The sequence below is a fragment of the Nothoprocta perdicaria genome, unplaced genomic scaffold (assembly GCF_003342845.1).
Source record: "Nothoprocta perdicaria isolate Ctin4 unplaced genomic scaffold, notPer1 scaffold_18, whole genome shotgun sequence".
NCBI classification, from domain to species: Eukaryota; Metazoa; Chordata; class Aves; order Tinamiformes; family Tinamidae; genus Nothoprocta; species Nothoprocta perdicaria.
This window is the reverse complement of record NW_020454982.1, coordinates 207,803-227,218: the sequence shown is the minus strand read 5'-3', so window position 1 is coordinate 227,218 and position 19,416 is coordinate 207,803. Positions and strand designations below refer to the sequence as shown.

Here is a 19,416-nt window from a genome sequence, read left to right as displayed (position 1 = left end):
ACAGACTGAAGATTTTGAAGAAATTTAATGGAGCTGGAAAGGCCAGAGTTTCTGCAGTGGAGTTTAAGGGTAAGATCTGCACGTTGTGAGCGGTCGGGCCCCGTTACACGTCCTGCCTTCTGCGCGTGGTCGTAGCCAGGCGAGCTTGTGGTGCAGAGCCTTTGGTTACTGCCTTTATTCCCGGGAAGCAGGGGGCTGGTGTGACTGCCTGTCTTGCATGGAGGCTTCAATTTTGCTAATTAATGCTGCACCTGCCATTTACCTCCCTAATTATAAATGACAGAACTAGTCAGTGTGCTGATTAAAGATATTTTATAAAGTAAAACATACCGTACAGCAGCTGCTTTATGTGGAGCGGATGCCAAAATAACTTAATTGCCTCGCCACATAAAGAGCATTTTTCATGGAAAACAAAAATATTTTAACACTTTCATGCTCTAACTTGAGAAATATGTATTAAATTGGACAGAGAAATATTTATATGCAATTTCCTGTGTTTTCCTTAAAGCCCTGCTGGGCTGTTCGTAACTGTAACAGTGTTAATCTAACATTGTATCCTTTCTTTTCCCCAAGAAGCCCATTGAAAACTGTCTGTATTTACAAGCTTAAGCCTGGTGTGGCTCTTTGGGACTACGGTAATACACAATGAAATGCTTTACAAATGTTAATTTTTTTTTCTCTGTGACCTAATGAGCTTCTTAAAGATTATCCTCATTTTCTCAGTAGGTTACAGTCAAAAGCAAACTTTGGTTTTGGTGATTAAATTTGACTGAGTTGAGCAAAGCTGAGAAGTTTTACTGCCTTTTGAAATGGTGCAAAAGTGGTTTTATTTTTATTATTTTTTTTCTTGCATACTCCACAGCTAAGAAATCACTTCTGGATTTCTTTTTCTTCCAGGGAATCCATCAGATGTGGCATTTGTATTCTGAATAATTGTGGATGGTAACTTAAGTACTGCGTGGTGTGTGATGTGGCTGAGGCTGGGGTGTTAATCAGTGTAGGGTTTTGGGTGCAGGAAGTTGTGGTCAATGCAAACTGAACCCCCCTTTGGAGGCGTAAGAGCTTTTGGGGAGGGGAGGTTGTAGGGTGCAGGCTTTACATCACTCTAATTCCCTTTTTTAATGCAGATTTTTCGGAAATGCAAGACATTTTCCAAAATAAGCTTTACTGATGTGGTGCATGTGGGTCTCTATTCTGTAACAAGCTGTAGGACTGGGTATTCAAACAGCATCTTGTAGAGGGGTTTTTGGTTTTATCTTCTCAACCAGTCTGCCTTGTCATTGCCTGATATTATTTCCTGCACTTTGCTCTCAAGATTAGTTGACATTTTCTTCTACACGTATCAGCTTGATCTTTTCCCGACCTTTGTTCCTTCTTCCTCCCCACTGAATCTTTATTCTACCATTAAAAAAAAAAAAAGTTTTAAGTTCCTTTAGGTCATTTTATTACTGTTTTATACCAAATGGCAGTTTATCTGCAAAGTTTGTTACCACCTGTAAATACCATCTGTGGATCTCCTGAACATATTCAGTCCTGCTTTTATGTCTGAATACCATGAGAAATAATTTCAGTCTTTGCAGTATCCCACTAAGCAAGACTTGCAGTCCATTGCTGTTTATCATTTTAACTTCTGAAAATATCAGCCTCAATGGGCACAGCATTTGTCAGTGGGTAGTTAGTGTTTTTTGCAGTTCTTAAAAAAGCTCATCTTTTTATTTAACTATTTTTATTTATTTTTCTAGTTTACACTCTTTTTTACAGCTATTGGATATCAGGTCACATCCTTGTGTTCCTGTCCAAGCCAATTTGAGTTGATTTTTGAGAGTGAGATTCTTTGGGGAGTTGTTTTTATCAAATGTTTTACTCTTACACAGATAGTGCATCTGTTGCTTTACTCTTCATCCAGTCTTTGCAGAACTCCACACAATAAAGCTGATTGCATTTGACTGATGAGACTTGCTCTGGGTAGTTCCCCATGCTGCATGTTTTCCATGATTCCATTTTCTTCCACAGTACAGTGATTTCCGTTTCTTGTTTCCCTTTTGTTTGTTATGGTATTTCTCTTGTGACAAAAACCATTTTTATAGAATAATTAGTGTCTGGGTTGCTCTTGCCACTTTGCTGATGATTGTTCTTCCAAAAACTGTTCTACTTTAATGCTCTGACCTCTCAAGTTATCCATGATAAAGCAATTTTATCAGTCTAGCAATTCTTACAGCATTTCAACTGTCCAAAAGCCTTATTAGTCCAAGTTGAATGTATGTTTTTGATTAAAATTTTGATGTTTTTAATTAAAACATATTTTTTACAGATCTTTACTTCCTACCTGCTTAAATTTCTGTGTTCTGTGTTGAGAATATTTTTAAAAAAATAGTAGTAACTTATAGCAGTTCACGGATTTATTGTCTCTGTCAGCGTAGACCTGAAGCTGGACGCACAGTTTGGCAATTTCAGTAACTGTTAAAGGCCTTTCTCCCTTTTTCTGCCAGCAAGCCCATTTGTACCACGTTATATTTCAAATCTAACTTCATGCCTTTTAATCTTCTTGTTTGAGAGAGGGAAATTCCTTTTACACGTCTAGGAGATTGTGTTTTTGGTGGCAAAGTCAGGAACATCTGGTAATATCTTGTAAAACCTCCTGTGTTGCTCTTTGCAGTAGCTGTGGACACCTTCGTGTTTAGTTAATGCTTTGCCATCTGCTAACCTAATGATACTGGGATAAGGAGGCAGAACACTAGTGAATTTTTGACAGCATTAAACCAATTCTTTTTTATCCATTTTCCTCCTTCAGTTCTACATGGGTTCTATATTATTTCTGTTCATGTAGCTTAGTCATTACCAGGAGTCTTATTCCGTGTGCAAAGTCTCACTGAAACTTTGGCTGTTTTTTAAGCCCGACCTGTTAAGATCCGAGGAATGAGTAGTTGGCACCTGGGGCTTCTATTTGTGAGGCAGGTGTGTGTGTAACCTGTGTGTGTGTCTCGTCTCGGGTGGGTGTTTGTGCTGCCCTGGAGAGAGGGGCACCGCTGGGCAGCCAGTGCAGGGACCTGCCAGCTCCACGTGTCATCAGGCTGGTACACATGCACTTTGCTGAGGAGAAATTATTTGCTCTGGAGAAAGTGATTTTGCCATTAAATGCTGGATTATATCAGTTACTCCAAATGTAAAAGTCAGAATGGAATGGGGGAAGCAATGCTGTTGTAAATTATAGTGCACTTTATCCCTCTTTACCCCTGAAAGCTTTGACTGTAGTATTTGCTAGTTTTACCTTTTCTGTCTCACCACATTAAGAATCATCTTGTTCTCATTTGTTGATAAGAGCTTTGACAGCCTCTCATGCCTTTGAGACAATAATCAACATAGTAAGTGCAGGACCTTTTAAGAGAGTGCTGTTCTGAACATTATCTTGTACAACACATTTTGCTTTAGGCTTTATCATGAATAGAGTCTTTGATACTTGCCTATTCTGTTTCTGTTCTAGCTGTGTTAATCTTTACTTTTAATTACTACTTGTAATAACATCACTTTCCGGTAACGGAGGCTGTGAATTTGAAAGCCTAACATATAATAAATAGTGGACAAGGCTACGTTTTAATGACATTAGGCAGTGTTTCTTGCTTTTTGTCAGAGCTTGCTGTCTTCCTGCCTGATGTATTAATAGACTCTCAGAATTGTTTCTGACATTCATTTGGATGGTACTACCGATCCTTTAAAAAGCAAATAAAATGAGTGTCAGTGGTGGTTTTGGCTGATTGGAAGTTGCAGGTGATTCCCATTATTTGCCCCTAATTCAAGCTCATTGATGGCAGGCGTGGTCAAACAGCCTGGGATGCAGCTTTGCTGTCTGTATAGGGTGGTATTTTAATGTCTTCCTTTTTCCGATCAGTTATTATCTCACATTTAAGCCTGTGTTAATATGCACCACTTGCTTCCTTTTGTGATACGAAAGTGCAATAAAGCACCATTCTTTAAGAATGCCTTCAAAACACAAACAAGGCCAGATCTGAAGACAAATGGGTTTTGTATTCAAACATTAATATTGCACAGTTGCTATAATTTGTGTGGATGTAAAGCTACTTTTTCATATCAGTTTTCATTAACCTTTGTTTTTCCTTTGTTTCAGAAATGTTGAACTGTTTCTTTCTTTATATAATGTAGAAATAAAAAAGCCCTGTAATCCGTGTGGGCCTGCAATGCGCCTCACGTATCTGCCTGGTTAGAGAAGCCAAGGACAAGAGAACTTGAGGCTGGGAATTAGTAAAGCACGAGAGAGAAAGCAAAGCTGTCTGTTCTAATCCTAACAGCCTGTGCTAGGAGGCACTAGTGGCACAACTGCCTCTTGTACATTGCTGTTGATGTAGGTGTTCAATAACATATTTTCATTCCATATTTGAGGGGAAAGAAAAATGGTGAAGCATCACAAAGTGCTGGTGAGGAGCTAATTCCTCTTCCAGTAGAAAACCTGCTACAAGTAGCATGTTTATCCACGTGTTTTATAGGAGCTGGCACAGGAGTTCTCAGCCAGCTGTAAGAGTTGGAGCAGAGAGCAGCAGGAAGATCTTGTTAGCAAAATCGAGCAGCAGGGCAGGTAACAATATCAAATGTCTGGAAACCAAAGCGTCTGGAAATCAAACTGAAAAGCAAAAACACGTGCTTATTCTCATCTTTCACATTTTTATGACCTATGAGTTGACAGCAGGTGTTTTGGGAAGTTCAAGCTATGTGAAAATAGCACTGACATTAAGAGAAGCCTGTAAAGGGTATAGGAAAATTGCTTGCCTCACCTTCCAATTCACTGGACTTCTTGTTAGAATAAGTGGGTTTTACCAGGCTGGTGCAGAAAAGCCAGACAGAGCAGTGTCTTTTTAACAGGCATGCAGAAAGCTCAAGGTTTTTGCTTAAGTTGTGTTGTGGAAAGGAGGGAATCGTGTGCAGGTTTTAGCGGAGACAATCTGGAAAACTTGTCATGCTCCGGGAAGCTTGGAATTGCCTGTGATTCACGTGCTCTGCTAAACATGCTCATCTCTTGTCTGAGGCCTGTGTGACTATATAGATCTCTATATATCTTCATGTATATGTAGGCATATATAGATATATGCTGGAGAAAAATTGTTAACAGAACTTATCTCATTTGTACCTGTCTTCTGAAGGCCGTTCTGTACATGAAAACACTGTTTTATCTGGTTTGTTTTTCTAGGCTCTTGCTAGGCTCCTTCAGAATACAAAGCAATGTTGCCAAATGGAATTCTTACAGCAATGTCAAATTTGTGCAAATCTCTTAAGATTTGCTGCTGTTGTGAATGCTTGTGCAATGTAATGAACAACAGTTTTGAAATGGCTTTAGACAATGCAGCTAAGTTTTTATTGACTTTAAAGGTTGAAACAGTGCATTAGTAGAATGTTACTTGAAATTGAAGTTTAAATTTTGTCCAAATACATAAAAGCTTAAAAAATGTTTAGGATATTTATAGATAAGCTGCGAGAGCTGTTTATCTTATTGGTGGGTAAACAGAGGGGTAGATGTTTCATGTCTGTGTGAAGGACTGAGTTGAAATGGGGTCCAGCAGTGACACTTGGTCTCAAAGCTGGCAGCAAAATCTGCACAGTAGTAACTACACGGCAGAGTCTGAGCCTCTCGAGGGTTGGTGTGTACTATTCTTTGTAGATTCTTTCTCATTTATATTACCGAGGAATCTAAAAAATGTTGTGCCTACACACACACACACAGCCAGTAAAAGCAGGCTATTGCTCATGTTCAAATTTGTTAAGAATATTAATTTTTTGGATAGGTGATGAGAGACATGATTCAATAACACTTGGGTTCATATCTTCCACTTGGGTAATCCTTCTAATTAATTTATGGCCTGCTGTGGTGTGTTTTTCATTTGTAGTCTCTGCAGCCATTAATCAGAATTTTGAAGCTAGCAGCCCATGGCAGCATCGCAACCAGTGAAGTTAAGAATTGTAACCAATTAACTTATTCTACCTGAGATTCATTTGTAGTCATTTGCAGAGAAAAATACTCCTCATCCTTGTAAAGTATCGAATGTGCTTGAAATTGCCATAATTGAATATAACTTTTGAATTTCATGATGCCAGTGAGCATCTGATAGAAAGTATCATTCCCTGTGACAATGATGGTCAGCTCTAGACTTTAGCTTATTTTGCATGTAAATTGGATGAAAAAGAGTGTTGAACCCTGCCTTTGCTAAGGAACATGCTCTTTTTTCCCCATAAATATGTTAATGCCCAAGAAATTTGGGGGATTCACAGCGAACAGGGAGCAGAGGCGCAGGCAGCAGCCAGGACACGTCACTGGGGTCACTGTGACCAGAGCTGCTCTGCACCCCTAGCCCTGCATGGGAAGAAGGGGATGGAATCCGGAATGAATGAGAAGGGAAGGGTGAGACAGTGACATGACCAAACAGCACATGTTGAAGGGGAGAAAAAGTTGAAATTGATTGAAGGGAATATGGAAAATTCCCATTGGTGCCCACCTTTGCTCTGCTTTCTGCCTGGGCTTCCGTGCTTGCACCCCCTGTATGTTTTGCACATATTGGACACCACAGAATTTTTCTATTTTGATGCAAGCTTCCATGTGCATTTTTCCCATCCTCCTGTCCAGCTGTGCAGTAGGGCAGAGCTTTGCAGAAATCTTCCTAGTAATCCATGGAGAGGCAGCCTCACAGCGGAGCCATTGGGGCTCCTGTGTGTCGGGAAGGCAGCGATGGAGCTGGACGTGTACAGGTGACCTGGCTCAATGAGAGAGGAACCCAGGTGCTGTGGGAAGCTGCTTGTGTCTGTGTAAGTTTTGGGGAGCTTTTGAGATTGAATGTATTTGAGAATACATTCTCCTGGATAATCATCTGGCAGCAGATCTCTTACATGCTTACATCTCAACATCCTTTGGTGGAAAGGGCGAGAAGAAACCTCTCTTTTAGGAGGAGATGATGAAATCTAAGTATCAAGCACGTCACAGATTTAAAACATAGTTATCTTACAACTTACTAACTTTATGTGTAATCTATTAAAGGAGAAATGGAAACAAGAATAAGATTATTAAAACTTTCCACACATCTGATTCTGTTACTGTAATAGCAGAGGGCATTTTTTCATTGTCGGTGGCCTTAAGCTGTTGAATGTTACAGCAAACCTAAACCCAAATGTTTTTCTCTTGCTTTCCAAAGGATTCACCCCCCTGAATACTTCAAGAAGAAATATGCTGTGGATGAAGTTCACTATGTAACTGAGGTGAGTAGTCTGTGTCTCAGTATTTTTCCATGAATCCAAAATTAATACGTGACTGTGATTTACTCACCTACTTATTGGGTGCTTCCTGACTGTATAGGGTGCTTCGTTCTTATAAACCATTCAGTTTTAATTTAAAAATTAAAGAAAAAAAATGCTGCCATTTTGAGCTGAACACTAAGGTCTTATTCCAAAGACCTTCTCATAAGCCTCTTGTAAAGACCTTATCTTCATCCTGGGAGCTAAAAGGAATGTCTACAAGCAGAAATGCCCTACTGAATAATTTTTTTGCAATGCATGGTAATTGGAGGAAACTGCAACTCAGAAGTAGCACATCCTACGTCTGCCTGGGAGCCTGTGTTTGTTTTATACCTCCAAGCACAGGAGGTGTAAGCAGCAGACGGTAGGTTATGGCCGCCTGCCTTACTCTTATTTTGAATCATTGTGACATTTGAATAAACAAATCCACATTTTACGTGTAAGTGTGACTTGCTTAGTTAGGTTTCTCATTTTCTTTGAGAACAGATGTTTATATAATTATGCACCTGGCCAGTTACCTCTCCTTTTTTCAGTAGGAAGGCTCAGCAGGGTGAGGGCAGTCTTTTTGCCAAGCTCGATGGGTGATCTTTACAGAGAGCAGCTTGTAAAGGAGATTTTGCTATTTCTGTCCCTGTTGAATACTAACCCTGACTCGCTAGGCCCAAAATTTTGCTGCAATCACCTGTGAAGATGTTTTATTTCATTTTCATAATGAGTTTAGCTGTAAAGTGAAGTTTGATCCCGTGATTTGGTAATTGCAGATGGAGGAAGCTGTGAAGAGGTTCTCTTTTGATGTGTGTGAGTTGGCATCATGCAAAATGCAGTCATTTCAATGTTTAGCTCTCAGAGAGTGAAAATTCCAAATAGGAAAGTGGGAAAGTGCATATTTTATTTAAAAAAAAATACATTTTGTTGTTTTGAAGAACTTCCCATTTAAAAAATTCCTCTATTGCACTTTTGTATACTCTTTTCCTTACAGCTAAAAACCTCATTGCTGAGAAAAAGACCTCTTTTTGTGTACAGTGAATTGTCCCAACAGAAGAACCATTTTCTGCCTAGAATACGTGGGCTGAAAGTAGAGGCTGTTGGAGCTTGCAGTTGTTTGTCTTTCAAAGGCTCTGGCTGTAACTTTTGCCTGATACCAACACAATGATTCTCCAGCACCAGGACATGAGCAGCCTGATTTACAGGGTAGCTTTATGCCAACAAATGACCAGTCATCTATGTGTTTAATCCTGCTATTTCATGAAATCTGAGGAACATTACTACACAGACCACAAAGTATAGTGTGGATTGATATATTTACACCTTGCTACCTTTTGACAGTGCGACCAGCGCACTGCTAGGCTGGTGTAGCCCTGGTGGAACTGTGCTCTGTGTGGATGTCATCTGTTCCCTGCCTGCAGACGGGCACAGGTCGGTGCCCAGCTCCCTGCAGCAGCTCTGCAAGCCCCTTTCTCCTGGGTTCTCAGAAGAGTAGGGCAGGGATTGATTTGTTGTCTGACCTTAGTGTATTTAAAGTCCTCTCCCCCTTTTACTTTTATCTAAACATACTTGCAAGCAAAGGCCAAAGCATTTAAAAATACCAATAATATTCTATGAGCAGGAAACCAAGAATCCATTAAGACCAAGGAGTTGTAACTTAGGGCGAGTGCATATTGATTTAGCAATAGTGCAGTAGAGACTAAAGATGTCTCTGTGTTCATTTAATAAGACTGCTGTATAATAATTCAAATGTTAACCCTTTGTGGTGAGCTGAGCATTTATGCTTTCTGTCCCCCCGAAAATGGGCTGAGTGAGTCCTTTGGTGAATGCTGCACATTTCTCATTTGTTCTTTAACCTGTCAGGAAATCAGGCTGTTCAAAAATGTTGGCTGCCCTTTGAAATGAATTAAAAGCCGTTAATAGCAATCTTTAAGGAGCCCAAAGCACTGGTTATTCTGCTAGCCATTTGCTAGGAAGCGCAGAGGGGAAAACTGTTGGGTCAGTAAAGCTGAGCTTAGTTTCCATTAGGCAGCATTACTGGGAGGGATGCAATTTTGTTCCCGTTTGGTTTCCTGTGTTTGCAGCGGTGGCAAACACGTGGCACGAGCTGAGAACTCAGAGCCTCCATCTCTGTTTGTGCAAGCGTGGCATAAATCCTTGCAGGAGACCTTGTAGTCTCAGGTTACAAATGCTTGAAAGACACCAGAAGAGCCTGTTCTAGTTAGTAAAAGATGACCCAAGAGAATAGCAGTAAATATGCAGAGCATTGTATATTATAATATTAATGCATGTGTTTTATATGCAGTAGTGCATTGCAGATGCAGTTCCCTGTTATTCTTTATTTTTGTGTCACGTTACAGCATTTGACTCGTATTTCCTCTTTTTTCCAAAGGATGACTGTGGATCTAAGATTAAGGCATAGTTGATATTTGTGGTTTTTAAAGGAGACCATTGGCTTAAGCAATGCATTTCTGTCTTAAGTGTTTTGTGATGTAGTGACTCTTGTTGCCAGTGTCAGGTATGACTACAATATCTGAAATATTTCAGATGTTGCCTAAAGAAATGGAGAATCAAATGTGATCATGAGGAGGAAAATACTTAATGGGAATTTAAAATTTCTTTTTTAGATATCCAATGTCTTGGCTTCAAAGAAACCATCTACCCTTCTCACTCTGGTGAGTGATACTATTCTAAAGAACAAATTTCAATTCTAGTAAGAGGATCAGCTTTGGCCTTCTAATTTATGTTTTCTGTGCCTTTATGTGTGTTTGAGTAAAACATGACTTAATGTCAGCTGTGATACCCTCTAGCCTGTGTGCAATGACTTCAAACTCCATTTTCTCTTCTGTTGCTCTGGCCACGTGCATATTTAGACCTTTCTATGGGCCCAATTCTCCTAATAATTCAGGGGATATTTTCTGTGCATAGAGTTGGGTTGGTAAGGTGTGAACAAAAGCCTCTCAATTATTTTGAATGCTGCTTACTTAGTGAATTAGTGAACAAGTGGAGGTAGAGCCTGCAAATTCCTCCTTCCCTGTCACCTCTCCCCCAGTTTCTTTCACTGACAGATGCTTTGTAAACTTATCTTTCATTTTAAGATTGTCTGATTTGTTGACTTTGAGATATATATATATATTCATTCATATATATATGTAAAAGAAATGAGTTGCTGACTCTGAGCTTTACCTTACAGCAAGTGCAGTGGCAGCTCCTGAATTTCTTTTTTTTTGTCCATGATAGTTGCTAGACAGAAGTCTCTTAAAAAATAATCCTCCTTAGGCATTTAAATAGCATGAGATATGATCTCTTTATCCACTAAGAACAAGAGGTCATAAATAGTCTTCATCCATTCTTTCACTAAGAAATATATAGTATATATAGAAAGCAACAGGCTTTATATATATTTTATATATAAAAACATATAAGATGAGCCTGTTTCTTTCTAGCATGTTCTTTCAGAAAAATGGGAAAGAAAATATTTGTGTGCTCTGCTCTCCTTTCAGTGAGTTTCTGGACATCACGTTGTTGATGAATCCTCACACTGTGAGGGTCCCTTTGAAAATGGGATTTTTGACATAACCCCTGGTTGAGGGGATGGAGCTGTGACGCTTTCACCCTTCCACAGCACCACAGTAAAGCCTGGAGTGGAGAAGGGAAGCACATTCCCTGTTCCCTGGGCTGGGGAGTCCTGCCAAGGCCCTGCTGGGGATGCGGAGCCGGGATGCTGCTCCTGAGGGTCCCTGCGTGCCGGCAGCAGGGCTGGGCAGCCACCAAGAGCCTCCCGCTTCCGCTGCTGCACGCGGCGGGGAGCGCGTGCACGTCTGCACGGGAGGCATTGCCAGGGCAGGGAGAATCCATTCTTTTTAAATGAGATGGCTTTTAAAAAATCGTGATTTTTTTTTATTCTCTTGCCTTTTATTATTATACTGCTCTTCCAGTATAATAGGAAATTAGGGAATTAGGAATGAAGAAATAAGGGAATTAGAAATCCAAGACTGCCGGGTTCCTAAGCAGTGCATCCTCGCCTGAATTCTGTGCCAGTCTCCTTTGAAATACTGCCTGTTTTGATCTCTTCTTGAGCAAACAGTCCTTATTTTTTTATAGTGGTTTCAAATAAGACTTATAATTATAACTTTTTCTAAAGATTTACTGTAGTCAGGTTCGCCCCTTGTTGAAAATCTCACATACTTGTGTTTAGCACAGAGTGATGGTCCTTTTAATCTTTTCCCTCCCAGCGCGGTGTTAATACTGATAGTGGAAATGTCTCCAAAGAAGCTTCATTTGAGGGAATCAGCCAGTAAGTGACAAGGTGTTTTTATACATTAATTGTCGCACGGTTGTATTGATTTCATTATATATTTCACATTAATTTGCTAATTACAGGTTATTGAATGCTGGGTCAAAGGTATTGATATTTCTTTTGAAAAAAATGATAATTTGACATGCTTTTAATGATTTGAAATACAGCATGGAAATCTCTTATCTAATACTAAATTCACCTTAATGTTTTTCTTTCTCTCTGCTTTAAGTATCTAAAAAAATCCAAACCCATCCTCCTCTTCGTTGTTGGGGATGGAATATTTGATTTTTAGATTTCAAAAAAATGAATTTTTTGGAGTAATTCCTTCCTTTTACTACCTTGCACAGTATTAAGGTATATATTAAGGATTCTGGTGTGAGCTTTCTTCTGAAAAGTTGTTCAACACCAAGTGTAAAATAAAATATCACCTTTCTGCATAGATGTGACCTTTCTGTGTCAGTAACTGTTGCCTTTTTATGAAGTTTGGCTACCAGTTGGGTGGAAATAACCTCCTATGTGTAGTGTTTGGAAAAGGCAGTTTATAAAATTCTATCTTAGACCCAGTCTGAGAGGTGAGGATGATGGTCTCAGTTTTGAATGAAATGCAACTGTCTATTCTGTTGTGACAGAATTTTTATTCTGAAAATTTTTATGGAATATTTGGTTTAGTTCCTGCTGTTACTGTAATCTGGCATTCTGTTCCTGTGACCCAACCAATATTCATCTTACGCCCTCATCAGATACAGGGGGACTCCTTGTGTTATAAGTGGAGCTATATCTTCAGTTTTATCTGCAAAACCACCACCTGAAACATAAACAGTTATTACTCTCACCAGTAATTCCCTCAGGGAATTATGTGCAAAGTTCTTCTTGAAGTATCATAAAGTCCTTTTGCTTCCAGAGTTTCCTAGAGTTTAATTAATAACACGCTCTGTTACTAGTCAACATTTGGGTAGGAAGCCACTCCAGCTGGCACTTGACTTGCACTCGTGATGGTGTCCTGAAGTATTCCAGGGGGTTGATGATTTTTCTTGCTGGCTTCCCTGTTGGTGATAAACATGCTCCCAGTTTGCTTTGATAGGATCACTTCTGCAGTCTTTTGGGGGAGATTTCTTGCTGTTCAGCAGATAATTTTCATTCTGTTTTGTGTCTCTTTTTCCCTGCTTGCAGTATGGAAGAAATCTTGATTTTTGTGGTTGAATATGCTGGTAGATTCCCTCCATCCTGTTAACCACTTGTCCCTCTCCTCACCCTTGGGTCTCCCAGTCTCACCCTGCTCTTCCCCAGGGAGCTGGATTTGCCCTTAGGAGCCGCGTGGCTCCGATGCCCACAGGAGGTGGCACAGACTGAGCGCCGCTCGTCGGGAAGCGGAGGAGCCCGTGGCTTCCTCCCGAAATCTCTCTGCACAGCCTTGTAACCACATATATTATTAACAATGCTGTTTTGCTTCTCAACATAGATGCAAACCAATCTAAGTGTTTCATCTTTTCTATTTCTCCACCTCCTTTTTATTAAAATGTTTGGATTTCCAGCATTTTGTTTTTTTCCAAGATAAGTAGAACCTGGAGAGTTTGCACCAAGCCATGTGCCCCTGCAGCCTTCCCTTCCCTTGCATGTGCAGCTGCCTTCACGTTGCCTGCTCTCGCCTGTGAGCCTTTGCTTGGTCGGACTCAGCCTACATAGGAGGTTGTATTTTATTTCCCTATGCTTGTTTGCTTCCATTTTCCAGCTACCTGGTTGAGATGCATTTGCTTGCGAGGACCCCTTTGTGTTTCCCTTAGTCTTATTTGTTTCTTTTCTCCTAAACCGGCTCTGCCTCTGAACATTTCTTGCTATGGATAATAATAGAAATAATATATCATTTCCCAAAACAGCTCTCTCTGCAGGCTGTTCATCTGCCCCTGTCAGAAGCTGCCTTTTTCTTGCCCTAACAATGTTACTTCTGTCCCTTACTTTTCCAACCTTTCGAACTTTTCCCAGAACATAATCATCTAAACTGTTTGATTAATTTTTCCACTGTAATAAGTAGTCATCTTGCCTTGTGGAATAGTTTTTTTTCCTGTCCTCACCCTAAAGGTCATTTCCAGGTAATTTTTGTCTTGCCCGCAATGCGCAAGCTTGGTTTTATGTATCTGCTGGTAATAGAGCCCTTAATAACAAATAATCGCCTCGTATGGTCTGTTAATATATAGCCACCTCTTGTCCCTTCCAGAAAGTAGGCTTACATAAGATTGAAGGAAAGTTTGTCTCTGAAATCTGTAAAACAAGAAACAAAAACCAAACAAAAATAAAAAGGAGAATTTGGTCTTTGTTTGACCAACACGCTGCTCGCTGTGACGCACCACAGCTCCGTGGTTCAGTGAGGGGCTGGTGTGGGACAGTGATGAGCTGCACTGGTTACTGCTGCTGTTCCTGCTAATTCCCTGAAAGCAGCTTTATTTATGTCTGTTACGAATCCTGCAGAAATGACTTGCTTTCATTTATTGTAGGTGTATTCTATGCAGCAGACAGATTTCTACAGTAGTTCAAACACACTGGTTTTGAGAAACACATATTTCTGCCTGCCAATAAAGGCTAGTTCCATTTTTGGTAATTTATAGGCCCACTTTTCAGATGTGAAAACACTCAGTATTTTATTTTTTTAATCGAATCATGTGTCTGTTATGTAGCACTTGTAAAGAGGCTCTGAGATGATGTGGCTGACCTGGTGCTTTGTGCATCCTGCCACTAGACATTTTTTATTTTATTGACAGACTTGAGTGATGTAAATGATAGAGAATATGCAATTGTACTTAATGTTTTTCAGTGAAAAAATGTTTTATGTTTAATGTTTTTCAGTCCTTTGTTTCCTAGCCCACCTGCTGGGAATGGCAGGGAAGCTGGGCTGGCCAAGGCCTCTTCCTCATTGCCTGCTGGAGTCAACCATTAGAGGACCTAGCCTCTGTGTTGAAGAAGACTAGAAAGTTCTCATATCATGGATAAATATAAGCTACAGATTTTATCAGCATATACACACAAAGCGTATTATGCAAACTAAGGAGAAAAAATGGTCTCATTATACAGGAGATGGAGATTTCTTGCTAAAAAAAAAGAAGAAAAGCCTAATGAAATTGCTTTGCACGTTAAAGGACAACTGAGTATGAAATTGATTTCAACATGCCATTCAGTGTAATATGTCTTAGTTTTGTGTTGATTAAATGGGAGCATTAACACATGTTACAGATTGTAACTGTAGCAAAATGTCAATTTGTTATTTTCCTCAAGACACATCTCTCATCTTTTAAGTACTGTCAATTTGCAAATTGCAGTAAAACGTGGAATTGGATTGCTCTGCATGATCCTCTTAGTATTAGGATGGTCCGTGTGCTTTTTATAGGACGTTATTTATGCTCTAGCAATGTCTAGACTTGTTGGAGGGATAGGTAGCATTATTTTACGTAGAACTTTATATAAAAATAATGTAAATAACACCCCATTTGCATATTCCTGCTAGTGATGACATGTTCTTCCCCTTGAGCTTATCATTTAATCAGTAACTTTTAGAAGGTGGTTTGTTCAGCTGCCTTATTACTAATTAAAGAGATCCACAGAGATCACAGGCTAAGCAGAGCTGAGACAGTTCTGCCATCAGTTTTGAGCTCCTCAGAACAAAAAGTATATGAGATTCTTGCCTGAAACTGGATTGATGCCGTGTCTCTGAGGTCTAAGATTTTGACATTATATCAGAAACTGTCAGACGAGAGATAAAACTGGTTTTGCCTGTGACCTCCCAGCCTAGCGCTGTGCTCCCTTGTTCTGATCCTTCGTTGGGGTTAATTGACGCTCCCAAGGGACAGCGAGCAGAGCGGTGGTTCCGCAGCCCCCAGGCGGTGCCGGAGGCGCCGGGAGGCCGGGAGGGCACAAACCGGGACCGGGGGCGGCGCTTCCCTCCACCGAAACAATCCTGTTTGCCACGAGGGTCAGAGTTTTGCTGTTCTGCTTCTTGGATTTGCTCTTGGATTTCTCCATCTGCGCTTAAAGCAAGTATGTCAGGTTCTTGAAAGAGGAGAAGCCTTCAGGTTTTGTGGCAGCCTTCAGGTTTTGTGGCAGCCTTCTCTACCTGCCCTGTCCTGCCCAATATTCTCTTTTATTCCTCACTTCCATAATAACGATAGTTGCTTAAACTTGTGTTGTTTACCTAGAGCTGGTGATGGAGCTTCTGCACTGCTGCAATGTATCTTTACACTTGCCTTTATCTGCGTTTTGCCTGACATCCAATGATAATTATTGAAAGGCCTGGGATCCACTGTGGCGTTCGCAGCTTAAACTGTTCTGCATCTTGGTTTCCTCGGGTGTTGCTAAGTAGCTGGCTCTTCAGCCAAGTAGAGAGTTTAGGGTTTTTTTTTTTTTTTTTTTTGAGTTATCATAGATTGGTATATGTTTTAATTAAGTTTCTCTTCTTTTTGAGAATTAGTTCTGCATTGAACTCTTTAAATAAAAGTTGTTGTGATGTTATTCAGATCTTAAAAGTGCCTTTTTCTCTGGTGTTACAAGGCTGTCTCCATTTGAGAATGCTGTGATAAGTGATAATATCACAATAATAATATGTTCACAATAATGTGGCTCCATTGAATGGTTGTGAGAAGTTGCTGTTTTCTCTCTGATGAGCTTGGAGCAGGAACACCAAGCTAAGGACCTTCACCTTTTTAACTTTTACAGGTTTCTGAGCATATGCTCCAGGAAAAAAGAAACAGAGGTTTCTGCTCTGCTACCCAAGGGCACAATAAGACCCTGCTGTGATTAGAAGTGACTTCCAAATTTTAATTGGATCTGTGCTTTTCTTGATCCCTTCTGAGGTATAAAGAATGACCAGTAACCTGAAATAGATTTATTTTGTGTTGCACTTCATTCCTCCACCGGCCACCCCGGTGTCACTGTTAGAGAGCCTCAGTGTAGTTCCAAGAAGGCAGGAATTGCTCATGTAGGAAATTTCACCTTGGTCAAAAGAAGGTTTCCAGACATTTCTTCCACATACCATTACCCTGTTTCCTGGGCATTCTTATAAGTACATGGTTTAGTCTCATGTGTTTCAGAGTGGAATACTTGCGCAGTGAAAATAAGTATGTGCATTCTTCACACTGGGAGTTATACTGTTATTAATGAACGCTGATATATTTGATGTTGTAATTTTTTACAACTTCAGAGAAGGCCTTCTTTTGAAATCAAAAAGTAAATAAACACTCTATACTGTTGTGTGTCTAGGTGTTTTTTAATGTTTATATCTTTTGTTTGATAGATTTAATGTGAACAATAAAATCCTTCATCCCGAAATTGCAGAATGGTGAGTAGAATAAAATATTCTCTGAGTACTGTTGGAAATGTGTCTTGCATCACTTAAGAGATTCCCCCAGTAGAGGCCTCCTAGTTTACTATGTGAGTTTTAATTTTTAGTTAATTTCAAGTTCAGGATGGAAATAATATACAGAAATAAACCTGTGATGAAGAAACAGCATTGAAAATTGAAGGAATCAGGTAACATTTTTTAAGAAATGAGCATCTATTCTCAGTAACATATTTTATATAAAGCCTTTGGAGTTAACAGTCTCATCCATATGGACATTTCGATGAATAGGAAAATAGCTGAGCATAATTTATATTCTAGTAATGAAAAACAAATATAGCATTAAAACTGTGTCAGAATAGGTAATATTTAACAAGGTGTTACTACTTCCCTGGGATTTATTTTAACAGTGTTCATTTTGCAGTTTTATTATTCGTGTAACTATACTTTACAGTTCTAGGGGGATTTGACTGAAGCCATCTAGAATAGTCAAAATTAGAGGATGTGACAAAATCTATTAGGACTATACAAAGTTGTTGCATTTTCCCAGCTTTCCTCTTTTGATCAGCATTGTTGACTTTGTCTTCAGATTGCCTAATAACTAGGTCTTTTTAGTTTTTAATTTGGGATATTAGCTGAAGAGACAAGATAGTGTAATTTTGTTAATGAACCAGATTTTTAACAAAGCTTTTTGAGTGTATTAGTCTGGAAATGAGAAAACAAATCCTTGGTTAAGACAGATAAGCTCAGAATCCTAAAATGTAAGCAGGAAAGCACCCAGTCTGACTACTGCTCTTGTGTAGCTTATTGTATTGCATGCTGCTATTTTGTATTCATTTTAATGCTTATTATTAACATGTTTGCTAAGAACAATCTTCTGCTTCTTCATCTACGTATAATTGCCAGCTTGAATTCTAGAAGGTCATTTTTTGAACAGCAGTTCTACTTCAGAATATGTGGTATTTTTAGTAGGTCATTTACAGCCATTATACATCTCTTGGCATGGCATAAAAAAAATTTTATAAGATGAGTGGAAAACGTCAGGAAACTGGCGTTTCTGCAGCAGTGAACCACGGATGAACCTGTAGATGTGCGGGAGTGGGATTCGCTGCTGCAAATCCAGCTGATGGGTGCAAAGGGATGCATGTCTTCCATAAGACAAAATCATATGGGCTGACAGTTTTTAAATCTCAACTTTTCTAAACTTCTAGAATTTGGACCCTAGTTATCCTGCCTCTCCCCTTTCTGCAACATAGAAGTTATCTTATAGGTTTGATTTTTAATATGAGAGTTGGTCCGTTCTTTGAGAGGCAGAATCCTGAGCAATGCAGGCAGGACACAGCAGCTATGAAGCTGTGCTGTGGGGATGTGCTTTTCAGAGGCACAGCTTAAATAGATTCAGAAAAGTTGTGACTAGCTGTATTACTGCTTCAGAGAGCGAGTTTTTATGCTAAAGCTTCTATAAGAGCAGATATTTATCAGCTGTGATAGAGGGAGTAATTGCTGTAGATGAGCTGTAGAAGGGTAACAGCAGGGTTTGTAACGTGTGAGGAGAAGTCAGGGCTGCAGGGTCTGTTACTTGGGCTGGATCCACCCATCACTAGGGGATCAGCAAACTGGCAATGTTTCCAAAAGGACAAGGGGAAGTGGATGTTCCTGCTTGTTTTCCATGTTTGTCACAGAAAACAACCTTTAAAGTTGCATGTATTTACTAAAACCAATGAAACAAGAGGGTTCATAAACACTAAGCTGATAATGGGAAACTAAATATTATTATTGGTGTTCTTATGATGGTGAATGCACTTGGAGAAGAAAACATTTGTTTGTCTTTGGAGAAAGCACTGGCTTAGGAAGGTGTGGTGGAGTTGTGCTAGTGCAATGTCTCTAAATGCCTGGAATTCTGTTTCCTTTGGAACACCTATTAATGGAAAGTTGGTCATGTATGACTGATGTAATACTTGCTCCTACTTCAAGCTTTTTTCTCTTGTATAAAAAGGAGATCTTCTCTTATGGCAAATATAGACAAAAACAGCGAGTGTACATGGGAGAGGAAAGAGAGGGAGGAAAAAACTTTCTACCATACTAAAATGAAAAAAAAAAAGAAATTAATCCTGACAATAACAGACTTGTGCTTCTACTTTAACTTGATTGCACTGAAGAGTTTACCTATTAATTGGAGACTTGTGTTACCAGCTAGCTCTGTATATTTTTATTTGTTTTTAAGTAAAAAATAATAATGAACATATTCAGAGTGCGTAACTGCCTCAAGAGCTGTTTTTAGCAGAACATTGAAGTTCATCCTAGTGCACAAGTGTAGTGCTTTCTTCCTATCATTATGTTAAAAGCAGGTAAGGAAGAGGCCTGGCAGAAGTGGCCCTGTCCTCCCTGGGCTGCCGCCAGGGTCAGGCTGCACTCTCTGCCTGCTCGGGAACAGCGTCTTCTCTCCTGGCCCTGCAAGCAGAGCTGCTCGCAGAGGGGCTGGATATCTGTCCTGCTGCACTGCCGTTGCAGGCAGCCTGGGACC

At 39.8% G+C, this 19,416-nt stretch overlaps 1 protein-coding gene across 1 annotated transcript in view; it reads left to right on the top strand.

The window, feature by feature from the left end:
- The window catches only part of PEPD (peptidase D), a 97,073-nt gene that overhangs the window by 5,711 nt on the left and 71,946 nt on the right, over window positions 1–19,416 (top strand). The window contains exons 4-7 of the mRNA XM_026036543.1: window positions 7,188–7,251; window positions 9,900–9,947; window positions 11,508–11,569; window positions 16,848–16,892. Coding sequence (XP_025892328.1) covers window positions 7,188–7,251; window positions 9,900–9,947; window positions 11,508–11,569; window positions 16,848–16,892 — 219 coding nt within the window. The remainder of the gene's footprint in view (window positions 1–7,187; window positions 7,252–9,899; window positions 9,948–11,507; window positions 11,570–16,847; window positions 16,893–19,416) is intronic.